General features: G+C 38.1%; 1 protein-coding gene across 10 annotated transcripts in view; it reads left to right on the forward strand.

Annotated features, from left to right (window-relative positions):
• SRCIN1 (SRC kinase signaling inhibitor 1) overlaps positions 1–20,658 on the forward strand; it is a 309,886-nt gene that overhangs the window by 247,563 nt on the left and 41,665 nt on the right. For all 10 annotated transcript variants that reach the window (XM_087713548.1, XM_087713550.1, XM_087713547.1 and 7 more), the window contains 5 exons: positions 9,597–9,789; positions 12,062–12,260; positions 14,344–14,437; positions 15,565–16,394; positions 20,409–20,501. In XM_087713548.1, coding sequence (XP_087569674.1) covers positions 9,597–9,789; positions 12,062–12,260; positions 14,344–14,437; positions 15,565–16,394; positions 20,409–20,501 — 1,409 coding nt within the window. The remainder of the gene's footprint in view (positions 1–9,596; positions 9,790–12,061; positions 12,261–14,343; positions 14,438–15,564; positions 16,395–20,408; positions 20,502–20,658) is intronic.

The raw sequence follows: 20,658 nt of genomic DNA on the forward strand, positions 1-20,658 counted from the left end.
ATATGTCAATGTATTCAGCTTGTCCTGTTTTTACGGAAAAATTAAAGAGAAACAGTATACATGTGAAATCGCATTACGTTGAAATCTAACCCATAGTATATGTCCCCCCCTCCCCCACCCTCCCCCCTAACACCCCACCTCCCTCCCCCCCGCCTTCCCAGAGCCCATACACGGTATAGATTTTTAACAAACACAGTCTAAAATATATTAAGACAAAAGAAATTTTAAAAAGAGGTTAATAACATCTCTACATTGATCTTAGCTTCTTCCTGTTACACTAACTTTGAACAGTTTAACTCATTCCTGATCCTAAGCGTAGACTATCTGGAATTTCTTGGTCCCGTATTTGTTTTGTATATAGTCAATCCATTTTTTCCAGTCTCGTTTATATCTCTCATTTGAATGATCTTTAAGATATGCCTGTGAGTGCTAGTATCATTGTCAAGCTATTTATTACATAACCTGAGCCATTATTTGCACTGGCTTGTTTCACCGGATAGAGTCAAGCTGGGGGTTCTATATGCACACTACTCTTCTACAAGGTTGGTGAAAATGCATGGATGGGTAGCAGTTACTGAATGAAGTCTATTACTACTGCACTTTTGTGCTGTCGTTTTTACCAAATGTGCCTTAAGGAAAGTAAGCACAATTTCTCAGAGGTCCTTTTGCCTCCCTTTGGTGTCCAGTAGAGTCCAGGCAATCTCCCTCTCTAACCTGTCTCCATGGAAAGATTTCACCCTATTACCTACAAAGTCAAATGATATCTCCAATAGTGATATGAGTTTTTCATACCTTGCAACAATGCTTAAAGGGAGAAAAGTACTAATGCTGGTACAGTTCAGGATAATTTAAATGTCTCTCATGGGCTGGAGATGACAAGAAGGCAAAGTCACAGAGATATGGAAGAAAGCAAGATATTGTCATGGCGTGTTTTTGCTGAATTCAAGTGCAAAAATGGACCATAAAGAGTGGGATTGTTCCCATTTGGGAATGTTTACTAAAGCACTATAAGGCAGTGTAATACAAGCAATTCCCACACTACTCAAGTATCATCATATAAATGGGATCTAGATAGAAAGTATGTCTTCTATAATTGGTAATGAAGAAATACAAGCCTTACATTTATATTAGCTTATGGCATAAATTATTCTTTACTTTCCTCTGAAGTTCCATCTGATAAAACTGAACAATGTCACATTTCTTAAAGTTCAAGCTCCACTGATTTGAAAAAAATGTCAAATTAACTACCCAGACATTCTGACATGCATGTGTGCTCAAACCTCATAGCAACCAACTTAAAAGCATAGCAACGACAGCTATTTGGCTGAAAAATCCATTCCATTGTCAAAATATAGCTGTAAGCTTTTCCCTTCCTCTTCGTGATCCGATCATCTTTTGCTTCCTTTTTTTTCTCAACAAAATAAATTATTGGAATAGGGAGTAAAAAAAAAAAACTGTTTGATGTAGACTGCAAACGTTTTGCCTCAGAAATTCAGAAACACCCTATTATAGGTAGTTTTGAAGATCATTTAGTGATGAAAGACAAAAAATGCATGGCAAATGCATACATTTATGGATATGGATGTGTGTAGTTTTAGAAATAAGACTGGATTTATTTATTATAAAACTGCCTGTCCTAGGATTCTGGGTGCGTCACAATTTTCAAACAATAAAAGTACCCCAAAAAGTCATTGAAAAGGCAGTTTGTAAATTTATGTACAAAACGAATGAAAATGTCAATCGATGAAACTTAAAGTTAAAAGACCTAGCAGAAAAAAATACTTTTCATCCTATCCAAAATATGAACAAATAGGAATTATTTAGATTTGGGGCAAGGAATAGTAAGCTGTCTCACAAAGATGGAGGCAATTGCCAAGATCTACCTGCCAACCTTCTCTTTCTCCAGCCACCTTGAAGCATCCTAAATATCTCTCCAGTTGAATGCATAGGATGTAAAGGTTCTGTGTATAAAAGAAGTCTTGTAGGTAATACAGAGGCAAACCATATTGGGCTTTATAGGTTAAAAAAATAACTTTGGTTAGTGTTGGGAAATCAAATATGTAACGTTTCAGCTCCTCTTTCAAGTGAAGAAAAGAGATAACTTAGAGAAGGGACTGAAATATTGCATAATTAGTTTCTGAATAAAATACAGAAAAGTGAGTCTAAAAGAAGGAAACAAAAAATATATCCTTTGTAGCAGCTATCAACTAGATAAGCAGGGATTAACACTAAAAAACAATCTATCTGAAAACAATTCTCTGTTCAAAGGGATTACCAATGGGGGGGGGAAATCACACACGCACACCCCAACGCTGATAGGGCAAGCAACTAAACATTACTTTCATTCGTACTGATGATGTTACCTAATTGGGTAATGAAATGTCTTCAAGCAAACAACCAAACTCAGAGAGCACCGAGGACTTCGCAAAGTTTTTAAAGTTGTCAACAGCTTCAAAAAATAATAGCAAATGTAACAATAAATTATTTATAGAAAGAACATTTTCTGTCTCACTCACAGGGACTAATCAAAGTCCAATTAATGCCCCCATTTAAACAATGATTGTAGCTGTTATAATTTCAATATTGATGTCCTTCCTTCCCCTTTCCCCTTTTTTAAAATCTAGTTTCAGAATCTCAGTTCTTCCTTCCATCTTTCTCAAATCGTTTCTTCAATGTATTATTTGTTCTTAACTAGAGTTTGTCAACAAGAAGGCACTTAAGTATTATTTGTTTTCTTATCTCTGTGTGTTTGAAAATAGAGTCAGGTAATTTGAGCACTGAAGGTTTGGGAAAGTAAATGAGCAATATGGCTTAAAAGTAACTATGAAGATGAACCCATGAATAAAAGCGGGAACATCCTGATAAATTATGTATGGACCAAAGGTAAGGATGTAAAATGTTTAGACTCCAGATTCTGGAAAATAAAAACTGTGTCCATAATATAGAGCAGTGGCCCCCAACATTTTGGATGCCAGGGACCGGTTCCATGGAGATAGGTTTTTCTGTGGGGCAGAGGGGAGTTGGTTTCATGTGATGCCTGCCTTCCACGGATGGGGCTTCGCTAGTTTGTGCAGCCTGGTTTCTGGCTTGCCATGGCCTGGTGCCAGTCCAGAGACTGGGGGTTGAAGACCCCTGATATAGAAGACTATATTTAATTTTGTGCAATAATCTTAAGGCAGATAAACTTGCAGTAGACATATTTGCAAATATTTCAGTAAACATATTTCATAAATTAAACTGGTGTTATTTCATGTACTTATAGCAATAATGCAAGCATTCAGAAAATAATTGTGATTTTGCTCCCCTTTTTTCTTAAGATTCTACATCTCTTTTTATACACTAATATAATAAAAATGTACATTCCACCCAAATATATACTTATTATTCTCAGTGAGTCTTTGTTCTAAAATGCTGTCCCTTGCTCACCCAGAATTTAAATAATGCAATGTTTTTAAAAAGTATCATGGGAAGGTATGCAGAAAATTATGTGATAGTTTGAGCTGCTATTTTATTGTTCAAAATTAAGCAGATTTCTGATGGTTGTGGTCTGAACAGTAGATTACATGGGAACTCTATATAGATTCTTCTGACCTTCAGGCAGGCTCTAATAAATAAAACAAATGCCAATGCTGTATTGAAGCAATAGACCCAGATGGTCATGGGAACAGAAAATCCAATTTCCTCAATCTCAGTTTCATTAGCCAAAGTTTTATAATGCTATCATAGAGTGATTTGATAACAATCCATTCTGAACCACTTCTAAAATAATGGAATACATCTAGATAGATGGTTATTCGCACTACTAGTGAAAGTACATAGTGTACTATTTTGATTTTTATTCCTTGATTGAATAGGGGTGAGGAGGGGTTAAGGAAAATAAGAGAGCAAATGTGTAGACAATATAGGAGGACTAAACATGAAAGACGGGGACATCTAGACTCCCTGCTAACATTACAGAAATAAGCCGCATGAATGCACATTGGAAACATTTCTAGAAGTATCTCTAGCTTGAGCTGCTGTGATGTGGAATCACAAAAATCTCATGTTAGGATCTTTAGCTGGCGGGCCAAAGGGTATAAGAATGAACAGCTGGCAAGGAGTAAGTTAAAGCCATTACACAACTCTCCTAGAACATACACACATATACACATCATCTGTTTGGCTGCTGCATTTGCTTTTATGGTCTTTCACTTTGAAGTGATTTCAAAGCTGCCTTTCAACACTTTTTTCCTCACTAATGTGGCAATGGTCCAAGAGTGCAGCTATTTTTTCTTTCTGATAAAAATTCAAAACTTTCACACACTTTCATACAAATTCTTTACACTGCAAAAATTATGCAAAAAAAGGTTATGTTTGCCAGATTTGCTTTCTTCAGCTATTCGGGAATGATGCGGGACCCTATGGTATGCATTCAGAAATCTCTCTTCTGAAGTTTCCCTTCTAGGTTTGGAACAAGATTTTTTTTAAAAAAATAGATTTTATGTATGTATTGATGGAAAAGGTGGCACATCTTTCTGAAAAGCGAAGAATTTAGGTTCCTGATAATTTTTACATTCAGAATATTGATTATCTCTTAGTTAAAATAGTAATGAATGATATAAAATGCAATATTTCTGGACAAATTAAATTTATGCTGAAAGCATTGCTCAGGAAATAGGTCTAGATAGAGAGCCTTTAAATTTAAACCAGTTCAATCGTCTAGTTTCAGCATTTTATTCTGTGTCTCTTCAAGAAAGAAAGAAAAATCTACATGGATTTACATAAGAATGCTATAGGAAGAAATTTAGAATGTCAACAGTTTGCCCACAGAATTAAACCTAAGGTTACTTTCTGGTATAATAATTATTTCATGAATGTCTTCCATAAAATGTCAGCATCTCCCAGTATGAAAAGCCAGTTTGTGTAACGAACAAGAGCAAGCTTTTAAGAAGATGGTTTTCATGTTGCTTTCTAACATACATATTTCTGCATATAAGAACTAACTGGAATAAAGCTTTATTTCTTCTATATTTGACTTCAATACCAAAATTATCATTATTAGTATTATTATTATTCAGAGTTTATTATAGAGCTTTAGCCGTCTGCATACTAACCCACTGGAGATGATCGGCCCTTGTCAACTCAAAGTAAAGCCAGTTTATTGATCATCTGGAGTCACTCACACCTTCAACTTTCCAGTCTGTTTGGCAAAGCAAAGGGCATGGCAGGGAAATTGAAAACAGATAATGGAAAGATAAAGCACTTCAAACTATTTTGTTCCTAAATCAGAGAGAGGAAAATAACCCATTTGCAACAAGACATTGTAAAATACTGTAGAAGAGTTTTACGGGAGAGCCCTAAATGTCAAGATTGCCTACTAAATGCCCCAAAAGGAATACCCTGTCTCTTTCTAGCCCTGTTTCTGTTTTATCTTGGCTTACAATTACCAGATTGATCATATCCTGGTGGGTGTAATTTTATACACATGTGCTAGAAACAGGATAATGGATAAAGGTTGTGGCCTCAACCAAAACAGAACGTTTCATAGGTTATTTATCCTTTATTTTCTGATTAAAAATTGTTTTTAGAAATCTACAACTGAAATATATGTATTACTATCTGGACTTAAGGAATGGGATTAGTGATTTAAGTAAAAATGTCATTCAGCCACTGTACACAACTCTCATTATTTCATTATAGGAAGCAGATTACTTTTTGATAACAAAAGCTGATCCAGAAAAAAAATTAAAAAGTAATAGCAATTACTTTTGCATTGCTTCTGCTTGTTACAATCACCTATGGAAAAGGGACATTAAAACAGAATTAAAACAGTAGAAGAAACATTGTTTAATGTATTACTGTTTTTTCTGGTTCCACCACAAAACCACATTCGACTAAACCGCGCTCGACGAAACCGCGTAGCTGACGTCATCAACAGGGCGACAACAGCGCGGAGACAGAAGCACGCTGTAAACGCTAAACCTAAAATTAACCCCTAAACCTAAACCTAACCCTCCTAAACCTAATCCTAAACCTAACCCTAACCCTAACCCTTAACCTAACCCTAACCCTAACCCTAACCCTTAACCTAACCCTAAACCTAACCCTAACCCTTAACCTAACCCTAAACCTAACCCTAACCCTTAACCTAACCCTAAACCTAACCCTAACCCTTAACCTAACCCTAAACCTAACCCTTAACCTAATCCTAAACCTAACCCTAAACCTAACCCTAAACCTAACCCTTACCTTAAGTTGAATCGGCTTGCTTTCAAAGTGCTATTTAAAGCGCCTTTCTTTGTCCGCTCTGGCTGTTGTCGCCCTGTTGATGACGTCAGCGACGCGGTTTAATCGGGCGCGGCTTAGTCAAGCGCAGTTTTGTTGTGCCACGTTTTTTTCTATGCTGGGAATGTATGCCCATTTCTCCTACTTCCTGCTGCCATAAGCCTTGAATCACATATATCTCAGAATCAAGACGAGTCCTATATGTCTCCTAGGAGCTGTCTCTTTCACACAAGAGATAGGTGGTCTATGGCAATTTCAAGGGTGATCCCAAAGTCTTGAGTTTTTTGTCTGTTTATTTGTCTGCAATCAGCAGCAAAGCCATCAAGATTTATATAAGAACTTGTTCTGATCTTGGATATGGAAGTTTTCCTCCTGTGCCGTAAAAAGGAAGCTGCTCTCTCATGACAGGTTATGTTCTTTACGGAGGGGGCAAGATAGGCCCTGAAGGGGAAGAAAAGCATCTTGCCTTCTTGTAAACTCTCTTCCAGCTTTGATTAAGGACAGTTAATGTATTCCGTTCCCCCCTCCCCATCATCCCTTTTTACATCTCTCCCTCCTGCTGTGAGGAGAGGAAATGTGCTTCCAGAAAAAGCTTTTATTGTATAGTCAGAATAAAGCATATCTCAAATATAGATTTTATTAAGGGGATGTTCAGGAAACATGCCTTTTTGCAATTTTGTCATATTTTCCAAGTTTAGTTCTCTCTTTTACCACAAAAAATATTATTGAGGGAGGAACGAGAGAATATCTATTTGGTAGCTCTGTGGGATTTTCCCCAAAGCTCAATTAAAATGCTATCCTCCTGTCCTTGAGCCAGTATAAACATTGCTTTCCCCACTGCTGATTGCTGTGCTACATCTAACCTCTGTTTTGGCTTTCCATTACATGTAGTCTTCAACTTATGATCATTTATTTAATAAATCTTTGAAGTTATAATTTACAGCCAGGCCTAGCAATTAGGACCATCCACAGCATCCCTGTGGTCACATGATCAACATTTGGGTGTTTGGCATGTATTTATGATAGTTGCAGCATCCCAAGGTCATATGTTTTCTAGTTGTGACCATCACAGGGGGGAAGTTGCAACCTTCCCAGTTGGGGAAAGCCATGTGGTTTACTTAAAGATTTCAGCCAAAAAAGATAATTAAATCAGGCAAAATTCATATAATGACCACATCACTTAGCAATACAAGTTCCAGTCCCAGTTGTGGTTGTAACCAATTGAGATAGATGCAAAATATGTTAAACCCTCTATCTTTACTAACCCCTCACCTTCCTGAATGTCACTACCCTTAAGTATCCCCTGCATCCTGTGGTTTTTGTCAAAATGATGAAATGTATGCTGTGATGTCATGTGTGGGATGTACAAAAAGGGATGGAATTTGCATTTTAACAGGTCTTTTGATTGTCAAGTTGCTATTCCTATAAAATAATTCAGTTTCCTCTTTGTCAAGCTCTGAAAGCTTCCTTGAGCAAAATAGAAAGGCAGCATAGGCGAAAGGGAAGAAACTATAGGAATAAAATAGTAATCAAGGAAAGAAATCAGAACATTGGACATAAATCTAACTTTGTACTGATATTAAGTACTGATACAGCACTAGAACTGATTGCCAAGGACTGTGTGCACATGCCTGCATAAACACAATTTTCATCGCTGGGAATCTTGAGGAACAAATTGGATGAATGCTTGGCTACTAGATTAATTGAGCTGGTCTGTCAAGTCTGGCAGAAGCTCATTCCAGTGGAAGCTATTGACCAATTAAAACATCTTTCCTGATTAATCACTTGCCTTTAATAGAGCAGTCATCTAATTGACTGAATTTATGTACATTTGCATATAAGCCAAAGCTCAATAAACTGTACTTTTTTTAGATATTAAAGGAAGCATGTACCATAAAATTATAAAAAAGGTATTGTGCGAATAGCTTATTTAATATCTTGTATTTCATTCCATAAGTAGCAATATAGCAGAATGAAAATAGACTTAAAATTAAACAAGCATTGTTAATGTAGAGCTCTGCTGATTAAAATTAATCAACCACTATTAATTAAGTAAAGTGCTTGTACATCAATTAAATTGGTTAAAATTTATAACTATGCTTCCTAATTCCACTTCCATGCTAGATGTTGGAATAAAACATTGATTCTGTAGTTTTCAGAAAAAAATATTTTGGGAAGGTTTCTATTTATGGACTATAATATTTCTTATAAATAAGGGATGTACAACCTTTTTTTCAGGTTGAGGCCACATTCTGCCTTTGAGCAAGCATGCTGCAGATCATGTTCCAAATAATAATGCAACTGGACAAAGAAATAGATAAAGAGGAGGATCACATTTGATTGTACTCCATTTAAACCAATTTAAATAGATTTAGGTAGTAGGATTGTTTCCCTATATATTTCTATTTTGTCATATTATAATTATTGTAAGATCTTGGATTCACAATAACACCAAAGAGTAGAAAGTGATTTCAATCTCCTCTCCCTGGAATTAGAGCTCACTTGGAAGTTCATTGTCATCATAGCAATCATATGTTTGTCATAGGCTATCACTGGCTCCTGCGCACATACAGCTATGTTTTAGATCTTGCAATCACCTTGGAGCAAATATATTGTTATCTTTTGGGGGGGGGTACATTTCCATCAGTTCATTGCCATGGACAGATCACTTCCTTGTGATAATGGCCTTGACTATGGCTGCCACCTTCCGAAGGAAGGAAAAACTTATTCAGATGGTCCACAACTGACATCTGATGGATCCTCAAAGATTCCTGTTACTGCTTGGGGAGTTGTTAGCCATATTTTGGCTGGTGTTTCTGTTAGATGCTTTTTTTGACCATTGGAATACAGAGGCAACTGGGGCACTTCAGAAATCACATTTCTCCATTTGTCTTCCAGCCTTTTTGTTGTTGTTGTTATGAGGCTTCGTCTGCCACACATTCTGCCTTCCAAATATGGAGGGCAAATTAAATTGCTGTAAGAGCATCACTAGGTCTGGTTCTGTTTTGATTGAGAGCAGTTTCAATCCCCAACAGGTCGTTGTGTTTCAGGGCTCGCTGTCATGCTTAATTTACAAAGAAGATGACAGATACAAACTAGAGATACAACCTTCTGCTGCCAACTCATATTTAATCCTTAGCAAATTTTCCTTCTCTTACAAAAGGAGGATTCCTTCTATAACAGCTGAACATTTGGCTATATCAAAATGTTGAGAGACAGTAACATGTTTAACTCTGTGTTTTAGAAATGTGATAGAAAATATCTGTCCTAATGTCTCACCTCCCCCCCCCCTCTCTCTCCCTCCCTCCCTCTCTCTTTGTTTGTGCTTTTAGACCCGAAGCTCTCGGCATTCACAGGGTTCTCAGCCTGGCCTGGCTGATCAAGCCAAGCTTTCCTTTGCTTCAGCAGAATCTCTGGAAACCATGTCTGAAGCTGAACTGCCCATTGGGTTCAACAGAATGAATCGCTTTAGGCAAAGCCTGCCATTGTCTCGTTCCACCAGCCAAACAAAACTTCGATCACCAGGTAAACTCTTTGTGCACTACAAAGTGCATGATCTTGGGCAGGAGATGTCATTTTTCTTTTAAATGAAAGGTGCTTTTGTGTTACCTTTTTGGAGGTTTTCTTGTGCAGCACTCAAAGGGGATGTGATTAAATCTGTTCCCGTATAAGCACTTTTTTTCACTTACAGGTTATATAAGCATCTTAGATGAAGCAGTAGCATGTTTATTTTATTTATTTAAATTATTTTTGGAGAAAGGGTCTGACATTTTTAGGAGAGAAGGGTTAGGGTTAAGGTTAAAACATTGACATCCTTAGTTAAAAAGATACTGGATTATAAGTGTAGGAAACACAGCATAAAACTTTTCTATAGATCCATCTCTGAATGTTCTGACTTTTAGTCAACAGAGTCCATTAGACATTCTGTGAGAGTTAATGAAAACTATATTCCATCATAACCAGCATGCTCCAGATTTAGAAAGGCTGTCTTAGAGAATGACTGCCAGAGAGAACAAGCAACGCTATTCCAAGGACACCAGTATTTTGAGTGAATTCAAAAAGTTTAGCTATATTAATTTACTTGCTCACAATTATTTTTATTAGCAACAACTTAGCTTCCAAACTTCATAAAACATTATTTTTTTAAAAAAAATTAAATCTAGAAATCCAGGACATTCAAAGCACCAGTTAAAATCTTTGAATTAATAGAGTAGAAGAATCAGAATATTACTTACTCTCCAGTCTCCTGATTGTTGCTATATTCCTGATCACCTATTAATAACTTTAGCTTTTCTGTGAAAATGGTGAGATTGTGCAATTTCATACTCACACATCTCAAAATCTTGTTACTAATTGCATGTGCTACTAGTAGATACTAAAATAGAAATTGAATATTTAGCCATATATCTGACAGCACATAGTTCCATTTGTATTTGTGATTCTATTTTTTCCCTTATAATGTTGTTCTTAAAATATATTAGATTATAATTGCATAACAATCTAGAAGAGCTTTTTGGCAATGATGGGAATCTTTTTGGCAATGTTCTCTATACCTGAAACACACAAAATTGGAGAAGATTATTCCATATTTTACCATTTACCATATTTTACCACTTATGCACCTATTAACAAAGGCCCTAAGGCATCTATGTAAGAAATCCTGCAGGAATCTGCAAAACTTCTCTAGGATTTCAGTCTCTGTGACTGTTGCTTGTTTCAGGGAAATGTGTGGCTTGGGAGACAAAAGACTGAAATTTTGAGAAGTGCGGCATGTTCCTTCAAGCCGCTCAGTGAAAGACCAATTCTGGTCCCACCACCATGGGTCACCTTTTTTGTCCCCCCCCCCAATAGAAAAATGGGGGCAGGAGGAAGAGCCTAACTTTACAAAGATTTCTTTTCAGGCCTCTTTGCAATTGCTGGAAATACTAAAAATAAAGTTATCATCTTTGCTTCCTGGGTCATATGCTATCATCACACAAATGTGAGAGGTTTGCTTGGGGGCAGGGGGAGGTGGCTGTTGATGGTTCTCAAGGGTTTGGAAGCACCTCTTGCTAAGATTCTATGCAGTTCAGAGAATCCCCAAATCCCACTCCTGGCTGGCCCTGCCCACCCACCCATCCTCCCAGGCAGTGTATTTTGGATGTAGGTAAGTGCAGGGCACATCCAGAGGCTCAGGGGGGGTGAAAAACGGGCCCACCAGAAGTTCAGGAACACTGGAAGACCGTTTCTGGCCTCCGGAGGGCCTCCAGAGCCTGGGGAGGCCATTTTCACGCTTCCGGAGTCTTGAGGAAAAACTCCAGAATCTGGGGAGGGCAAAAATACACCACCACCCCTGCCATGATGCAAAAGGCTGACTAGGCCACGTCCACACAACAACCAGGCAGCGAACCCCTTGCTAAAATTTTTGAAGCCCACCCCTGCTTGGGAGAGGAATTCATGTCCTATTTAGCTCTCATCTGCTAGCCATACCCTTACTGGGATTTAGCTGATGAGAGCTAAATAGCTTGAAATAGATCTATACTACTCCCTTTATTTATTTATCAGCACAAATGCAACACAAATGTAACAAAGGCAACAGTAAAAATAATGGCTTTCTGTCTGGATGGTCTCCTAGGGTGACCATATTTGGGCATACCAGGGGTTGTGACACAAAATACATACATACACACACACACACACACACACACACACACACACACACATATATCCTATGGAATTTAAAATTTATAATTATGAGTCACTCAACAATTCTATCTTTTGAACTGTTTCCTTCCTGTTCTATTCTCCATTTCCTCAGGCATCCTTTTCCTGCAGTTTGGGGATGAGACAAGGAGGGTTCATATCACCCACGAAATCAGCAGCATGGATACTCTACATGCCCTCATTGTTCACATGTTTCCTCAGAAGTTGACAATGGGGATGCTCAAGTCCCCAAACACTGCCATTCTGATTAAAGACGAATCCCGCAATGTTTTCTATGAATTGGAGGATGTCAGGTATGTCTTGCTGTAGATATTAACTCCTGGTAGGAAATAACAGGGGAAACAGAATGTTCACTTCTGTATGATCTCTGTGGAAAGGTCTTCTATCCATTAGTCTGATCCCTTGCTAAAGGAACCTCGAAAGATGGCTTTCAGCTTTTCTAGAAGATTTTCAGCAATTGAAAAATAGACCCTTTGCTCTATTATTCTGCTGCCAAATACTTCTTTCCATCAAGAAGTTTCTCCTAATGTTTCTTTTTGCTCCAGAGGAATTGTAGAAGGCTGGATGAAAACATAAATGTTATTTCTGTCAAGAATATATCAAAATATATTTTAGGAAAATATTAATCAAATACAGCCTGTGGCAACATAGCTTGTTCATTGTATTTAGCTCTAATGTTATATTTTTCCCCTGTTCTAATCATTAAGAATACCAACTCCAGCCTACTTACCTGGCAAGAGAGATGTCTTGATCATGAACTATCATAAACATTTATTTGTTTACTATAGCAATATGATATTTTAAAAAAATCATTCTTTGTTCAATCTGTGGGCTATTGCCATATTTTCATGACTCAGGGTTTTATACCTATGGGACTGCCTTCTCTGCATTGAAGGTACAGGTGAGATCAAGAAGAGAGGGCAAGCCTTCTTGCAAATGGCCTCCCTGATTTGGAACAGACGCAGTGGCTCAGTGGCTAAGACGCTGAGCTTGTCAATCAGAAAGGTCAGCAGTTTGGCGGTTCGAATTCCTAGTACTGCGTAATGAAGTGAGGTCCTGTTACTTGTCCCAGCTTCTGCCAACCTAGCAGTTCAAAAACATGTAAAAATGCAAGTACAAAAATAAAGAACCACCTTTGGTGGGAAGATAACAGCGTTCCGTGAGCCTTTGGCATTTAGTCATGCTGGCCACATGACCATAGAGATGTCTTTGGACAGTGCTGGATCTCTGGCTCTGAAACGGAGATGAGCATCACCCCCTAGAATTGGGAATGACTAGCACATATGTGCAAGGGGAACCTTTACCTTTACTCTTGGATATTTGGCAGTCCACCTGCATCTTTTGAAAGGCCATAAAGATTTGACCCTTCAAGAAAGTATGAGGGCTATGGAGGTTTAACCCACCCTTATGAGATGATGGGTCCTGGTTTTGGGAGTTTTATAAGTTTACATTTTATCTTTGCTGTGGTGTTTTGTTCTGTAAGTGATTTACAGTCTATGGGAATGTAGCAACATAGAAGCCCTTATTATAGATAAATAAATCTTGCAGCAACTGATTCTGTTAGTAGAGTATTTCTTATGGAAAGAAACATTTTTCCTTGTCATCCCCCCCAAAAATCTATTGCCAATCAATTTAATTATTTAATGTCAAGTTCTATTGTTATGATGCTAGGTGTTAGGAAAAAAAATTGTCTCTAGCCATTCTCTTTCTATTATGCATCATTGTTAAATACTTCTATCAAGTTAGTCATCCTTGTTTTTATCACCCCCTTGAGGAACTTAGTATATTTTCTTGCAAAGTATTTTTATCCAAGACTAGCACTTTTTAATCTCTTTTTTTGTAGCTCTCCCTATAGTGGTTCCTACAGCTGCTTTTCTCGTTTTCTCTTTTTACCTTTCCTCAACAACTCATTCAAGAAGAAAAGAGATTTAATTAAACAGTACCTTTTGAATGATAGCATTAGGAGGATCCATTTTACTAGAAACACCCCCACCCCTTTGTAGATCTTCATGGTTCCTTTTATGTGAGCTTTGGCAAATCAGCCCAAACTTACAAGTAAGAAAGGAGGCCCACAGATGTAAAGGACTCATACAATGTTGACTCTAGGTACAAATTTCACCCCCGCAGAAGTATTTGCATGGACATGCTGCTGTATATCAAAGCAACAGATTACTGCAAAAAGATTATAAATTCTAAATTCTGATGTGATCTGCTTGAAGGCTTTTTGGAATGAACAGGAAACAATGGCACAGGAAATGCCTGTGCATTATGCATCTTGCTCCTATCACTGTGCTCGAGCATATTTTAGGACCTGAAATAATAACCAAACCTAATATGCATTTATCTCATGTGATTCTTTGGGCTTTGTTCTTCCAGGGATATTCAGGACAGAAGTATTATCAAAATTTACCGGAAAGAACCACTTTATGCCTCATTCCCTGGATCCCACATCACCAATGGTGACCTTCGGGTAAGAGCAAAGGATTGCACAGAGGCCATCCTGTTCTTTTATTGTCAGTGCCACAAGAGACAAAACGGGCAACGTATTAAGGAACGTTTCACTAATACCTTTTTCTATATATGATGCATGTAGACATGCATTGACTTATACCTAGCATTGTGGACTGCAGATTTGCAGTCATAATCTTCCTTCAATGTTCAATGTACTCTAGCAGAAGACGGCAATTTCCTCCTTGTAGTTTGAGAGCTATAGATGTGCACTGGGGTGATTATTTCCCCAGAAAGTAACTGAAAAATCCTAACAATTCCAATCTAAGCACCTTCCCCACCCCCTCCTTTTCTTCTTTCCTTTTCAGCAAAACTAAAATACTTGAACTAAATCTCTTCAGTAGAGAGGATCACTGGAAGATCTGTATTTCCCTTGAGCTTTAGCTATTCAGAATTTTTTTTTAAGTATCTCCACTGTGGGAACAATTTATATATCCTATAAAATTTTGCTTCTGAGGGATTCTAATTTAGTTCTGTTTTAAGAAAAGACTATAGAGAATCCTCTGTTAATGGATGGTGCCTATGAGCTTTGAAAAATTTAGGATGGGACTTGCATTTATGTAGTGCAAAATCATGTTATCCCACAACTTCCTACATGGAAAAATCCCACTAATCCCACATGTGATTAGTTTTAGAAAAGTAAGTACAAGTTATCCATCTATTATAAGGAACAACCTAGTTTAGTAAGGAAAAACAATTGCTTTGTAATTTGGAAGAGTCAGAAAGCTGAAAAACATTGGCAAGTTGCCAATGAATATTTCACTAGCATAAGCAGAATTTTTGGCAGGGAAATAATAAATACGCCCATCAAGGCATTCATCAGAGTAAAATATGTTTCCAAAAAAGGGGATGGAATGAATCATCAGTTAAAAAAAAAAACTATAAGAAAGAAAAGAGAGAGAGAGAGAACTCTGTTCCGGAATAAGAATAAGACATTTTGTTCTCCATGTTTATGCAACTCAGTATATATTATGCACTTATAGGTTGTTTCATATGATTAAATAATATCACATATTTTCACCTATATACTGTGATAATGCAGAAAAGATTTATGACGTTCTGAATTTCTCTGACATCTCATTGTTCTAGAGAGAGGTGGTCTACACTTCCAGAGAATCCTCTCCCACCCGGCGCCTAAACAGCATGTCTCCTGCTTCCCACCTTACTTCTGGCTCTCCTCCTCCAGTGCTCCAATCATCCTCACCTTCCCGTTCCCGTATGTCTTACAGTGGTGGGCGCCCACCCTCCTATGCTGGCAGTCCTGTGCATCATGCAGAGCGCCTCTCCAACCTCCCTCCAGCTCAGGGAGTCTCACCAAGTCCAAGTGCTATCTTGGAGCGCCGGGATGTCAAGCCGGATGAAGACCTGGTGGGAAAAAATATGGTTCTGGTGAAGAATGAAGGCCTGTATGCTGATCCATATAGTATGGTGCATGAGGGACGTTTGAGCATTACATCTACTCAGTCACTGGCTGGGATGGGGGATCCATTTGCTTACCCTGGAGGGCTTTATAAGCGGGGCTCAGTGCGTTCTCTTAGCACCTATTCAGCTGCTGCCCTACAATCAGAACTGGAAGATAGTTTATATAAGCCCAATGCACAGATCTACAGTGATACTTACGGCCCAGGGATGGGCTTCCGTTTGCCACCATCATCTCCCCAGAAAATAGCTGATGGCCGACTGGTAGATGTTCAGCAGAGCCAAAGTCCTCACAGCCCTTATTCAGGGCCTCCAAGTCGATCCTCACCAGTACGGCAAACTTTCCGCAAGGACTCTTGTTCCTCAGTGTTCATGGAAAGCCCTGTCAATAAACCACGGAATCTCAGTTCTTCAGGTGCTTCAGAACTATTCCCTGGACCTGGGGAACGACCTCATTCTGGATTCAGTTCACCTGTGCCTGCCAAGGATACCGAAACAAGGTAAAAAGATGGAAGTTGTCATTTCTTGCTAACAATAGATGTACCATTATTAATAACACAGGGATAAGCAGCTTGAATAATTTGCATACTGAAAAGTTGGACCCTAAAATGCAGGCTTTCTTATTCTGAACTAAATGTGATAAGAGTACAAAAATGACAAATGAGCAAATGAGATTTCTACCCTATGATGCTGTTGCCACAAAACAACCCAAGTGATGTTGATTATTTTGTGCCAATATGTTAAAATAAATGCACATGGGTTATTAAATTGTTTGTTTGTATCTGACCACTCCAGCTGCTCCAGCCAAAATGACCATAGGAGTCATTTTGGCTGGAGTAGCAGGAGTGATGAGACACACTATGCATTTGAGCACAGGGTGCTTGACTAGTGCTTTTATAATCAATGATCAGGCACTATGAAGGATAATTGCCTACATGGGCCAAGCACTCTCATGCGAGATTAGTAGAGCCTGATTGACAAGGCAGCTTGCACAAAAGAGCACTCTGCTGGATGAAGTGGTGAGTCCACTTGCCCATAGCCCCCTGACAGCTCTTTTTCGACAAAGCAAAAGAGACAGCAAGAGAACATGAATAAGCAAAAGAACAAGGAAGCCCAAAAGAAACAGGTGAGTGAAAAACAAAATATTACACAAAGAAGAAAGGAGGGATTGAGCAAATATGCAAGAGAAATAAATCATCAGCAATCTGCTTTCAATTAAAGCCAGAAGATAGGTCCCAGCTATCTGTCAAAATTAACCTCTTTTCCCAGCCTCACTCATTAAGGAGAGCAATTGGAAGTTGTTTTTCTCAGCAGCAGGAAATCCACCAATCATTTTCCATAATCAGTTCCATGTTAACCTGTCAGAACAGAACCTCCCACTGCTGTCTCATTACCAAAGCAGAGCAGAGATCAGCTGTAAGACAATGCAAGTAATGTTGGCATACATTTGTGTCTTCTTATGGACTGAAGGAAGACATGTTAAGCAGGCTTCCTACTGATGATGACACAAATGTCTCTTGATCTAAGGCCTGGGTAAGGTCCTTCTTTTGTGTCCCTCTTCTCTTCAGCTTTCCGCAGATAAGAAATAAAAAAAGTGGGGGGAAATCAGCAAAATTACAAATGGAAGCTATCTTGATCCTCTGTAAAAATAAAATAAAATTTAGTGACGAAGGCAGTCACTCAAAGGAAGTCAGGCAAAGGAAGCCTTATTCCAAAGCATTCTAATAATGGCATTTCCAGTGTTTTATTTTTTTTCCAGATCTTTGTTTATTTTTTCCTTTTTAATTTGCCAAGTGCTTACATCAGCAGTAGATTAATCCAGTGCAACAATGCAAAATACTGTTGCAGCATTCGGTTTTCTGTGTACCTTTATTTAGATTCCTATTCTTGCAAGTTCTGCCCTTACATTACTTGACAACTGAGTGGGTAGTCTGAACGGATATGCCTAATAATTACCTCTTACAGCATAATCCTATGTACTCTTCAGAACTAAGTTCTACTCTATAATGAGGCTGACTGCTGAATAATTGCCAATAGGATTGCTGAACAAATGTCAGATCTGTTGCAAACATGATATCTTGGGTTCTTCCTTTTGCTTCTTTTGTTTCATTATAGGCAAAAAGGGGTTATTTTGCTCATTTAAAAAGAAATAAATTAAAAATGGCAGGAAAATAGTCATTATAGCTATCTCTTGTGGGAAGCTGAAATCAAACTTCAATTAAAAGATGCTACTCGTGGGACAATTATCACCTATTTCCCAGCAGTAAGCAATAAAATGAGTGAAAATCGGCAAGCAGGAAACTTTCAACAAAGAAGAGAAGGTTTTTTTACTGAAGGAGTCTTATTGTTCAATTAAATGTTATAGAAAGCCCAAAGTCATTGCTTGATAATATACTGTCTGAGTCCCCAATTAATGTATCAAGACAACAATGTGCCTGCTTATAAACTGTCAAGATTCCTGCCCTATTCTTTTAAGGATTCTTTAATTTTATAATAATGAAAAGCTTTGCATCCTGCAGAGCAAAGCATCATTCCCAAGCATAGCTTGAGATTCCACTTGATTTTTTATTGTAGAAAATAAAGTGGGGATGGCTGCAATCCAGTATGGGTTTTTTTTAATCTCCTGTAATGGTAGAAAGGTGTTTCATTTCAAATGTAGCACTGCTCCCAAATGTTTGATTACCCCTGAAATAGCAGGATATAACATATTTTGTAAAACTTTCATTGTCTTAATTTCAGTTTGTTGTGGTCCCAGTAGTACTGAAGGGCTGACAAAAGAATATTGGAATAACTGATATTTAATGTCACCATAGCACTTAATCTATTCTCTCCCCATTTTTAACTTCTGTCTCTTTACCCATAATTTTTAGGACTCTGAAAGCAAATTATACAAGATAAGATTGTGTGCCTTATCTCATGTTTAAACTTCCTGTGCTTACATCTCCAGGAATGAGGATAGTTTCTCAGATGATTTGAGTTGTCAGGGGGAAATGTAAGAACAGAGATCATTAGGATAAGAGAAATACAGAAAAAAGAAATGGTTAGAAACATCAAGAGGGAGAAGGAGTGAAAGGTAAACAGAAGAGGTCAATAGAATCAAAGTCATAGTCCTATCAGAAGTTAATGAAGTGGAAAGTATGTGTGAGAAATTCCTCCTCAGTTCAAAACCTTGAAGAAAGACTGCCTGAAGAGGCCCTTTGGGATGGACACTTGGTGGGGAGAGCGAGAGAAGCCAAAACACAAAACCACTCTTAGTCTCACGCTGTCTCATTTCATTTCTGCCCTTCCCTTTTCAAAGTCAAATCATGGAGCATGACCCCAAAAGGCACTTTGACCAACTAAAGATACAGGAGGCCTGAGTTTTACTAGTATAACAGTCGCCCACACTAGTTGGGTGACTATGTATGACTGAGAAAGTAGACATGCTCATCAGGTTGTTAATGCAATTGTAAGTAGAGTGAAATGAAGGCTACAAAATCACCGACAAAGAGTTGTCGTGCACGTGACACTTTTTTCCAATAGCACATTACCTGATATACAGAGGTGGAGTGGAAAGAACAGAACAGTGGATTGGAGTGTCACATACCACCATTGGAGTGTCACATACCACAGTGGATTGAGTGTCACATACCACTATGTACAATACTACTATTCAAAATCTGATTTGCTAAATTAGGTATTTAGGTATTTAGGTATTTATTGAGATTTATATGCCGCCCTTTTCCCTGAGGGGACTCAGGGCGGCTTACAACCACAAGGAAGGGGAAGTGCAAGGTCAAAACAAACAATATGTGAACAACAGAAAAATAGTAAAAAACCCAACTTTCATTCAACAATCAAACACTCGGGCGGGTAATTAGGAACCTATCCCCAGGCCTGCTGGGAGAGCCAGATCTTGAGGGCTTTATTAGCAAAATTCCCAACCTTGTATTCTTGCTGTATACTAGCTGGAATTACAGGATTTGCATCTGAAGGGCATCAAGTATCGAGAAAATATCTCATGTGACTGTCTTCCTTCCAGGTTCCCAGAAGTACTTATAAGGTCTTTGTGGATTTGTGCTGATTCCACAGAGCTGTTAGGGTCTTGATTTCCTGTCCTAAGGAAGCCTATATTTTGGTCAATTGTTTCTTAGTTTTCACCATGGTACTAGAGGCTGTTACTCTCTACAGAGCTTCAGAAGGTTACATGGACTTCCCTTAGGTGCTTTTTAAAGTGTAATTTCCTTGCGGTTTTATCTGGAATATGATACTGTTTCTTTAGTATTATTTTTTCTTGCTTTGGTGATTTTATACTTTTAACTTTTTTATATTATTACAAACAGGTCTATCAAACTGAGAGACATGCAGGAATACTCTTTCAAAATTGAATACAAATAAATATACTGTATTCTTATGTTTACTAATATTGCCATAATACTAGGAAACAATAAAAAAGCATATATTTGTCCTACTGCTTTGTCTGGACTTTTTTATGTATACAGTCTTTCTCCCTTTTCCTCTCTCTTTTTATTAAGGGAGCGCATGGAAGCGATGGAAAAACAGATTGCCAGCCTCACAGGATTGGTTCAGAGTGCATTAATGAGAAGCTCAGATGGAGAGACCCCCAGGTAAGAGGCTTGATGGGTGAAACTACGTGAACTGCTGCTCTTCCTTTTGACATTGATAGAGATGGTGAACTTCATATTTTCAACAATCTAACCAAACTGGCTAATTTGCTTTTGTTGTGGATTTAAAATAGAAGGAAAGTCTCTATGATATAAAGGT

Source organism: Thamnophis sirtalis, unplaced genomic scaffold, assembly GCF_051295495.1.
Source record: "Thamnophis sirtalis isolate CommonGarterSnake01/CBP01778 unplaced genomic scaffold, rThaSir2_p1.2 scaffold_4, whole genome shotgun sequence".
Taxonomy (NCBI): domain Eukaryota; kingdom Metazoa; phylum Chordata; class Lepidosauria; order Squamata; family Natricidae; genus Thamnophis; species Thamnophis sirtalis.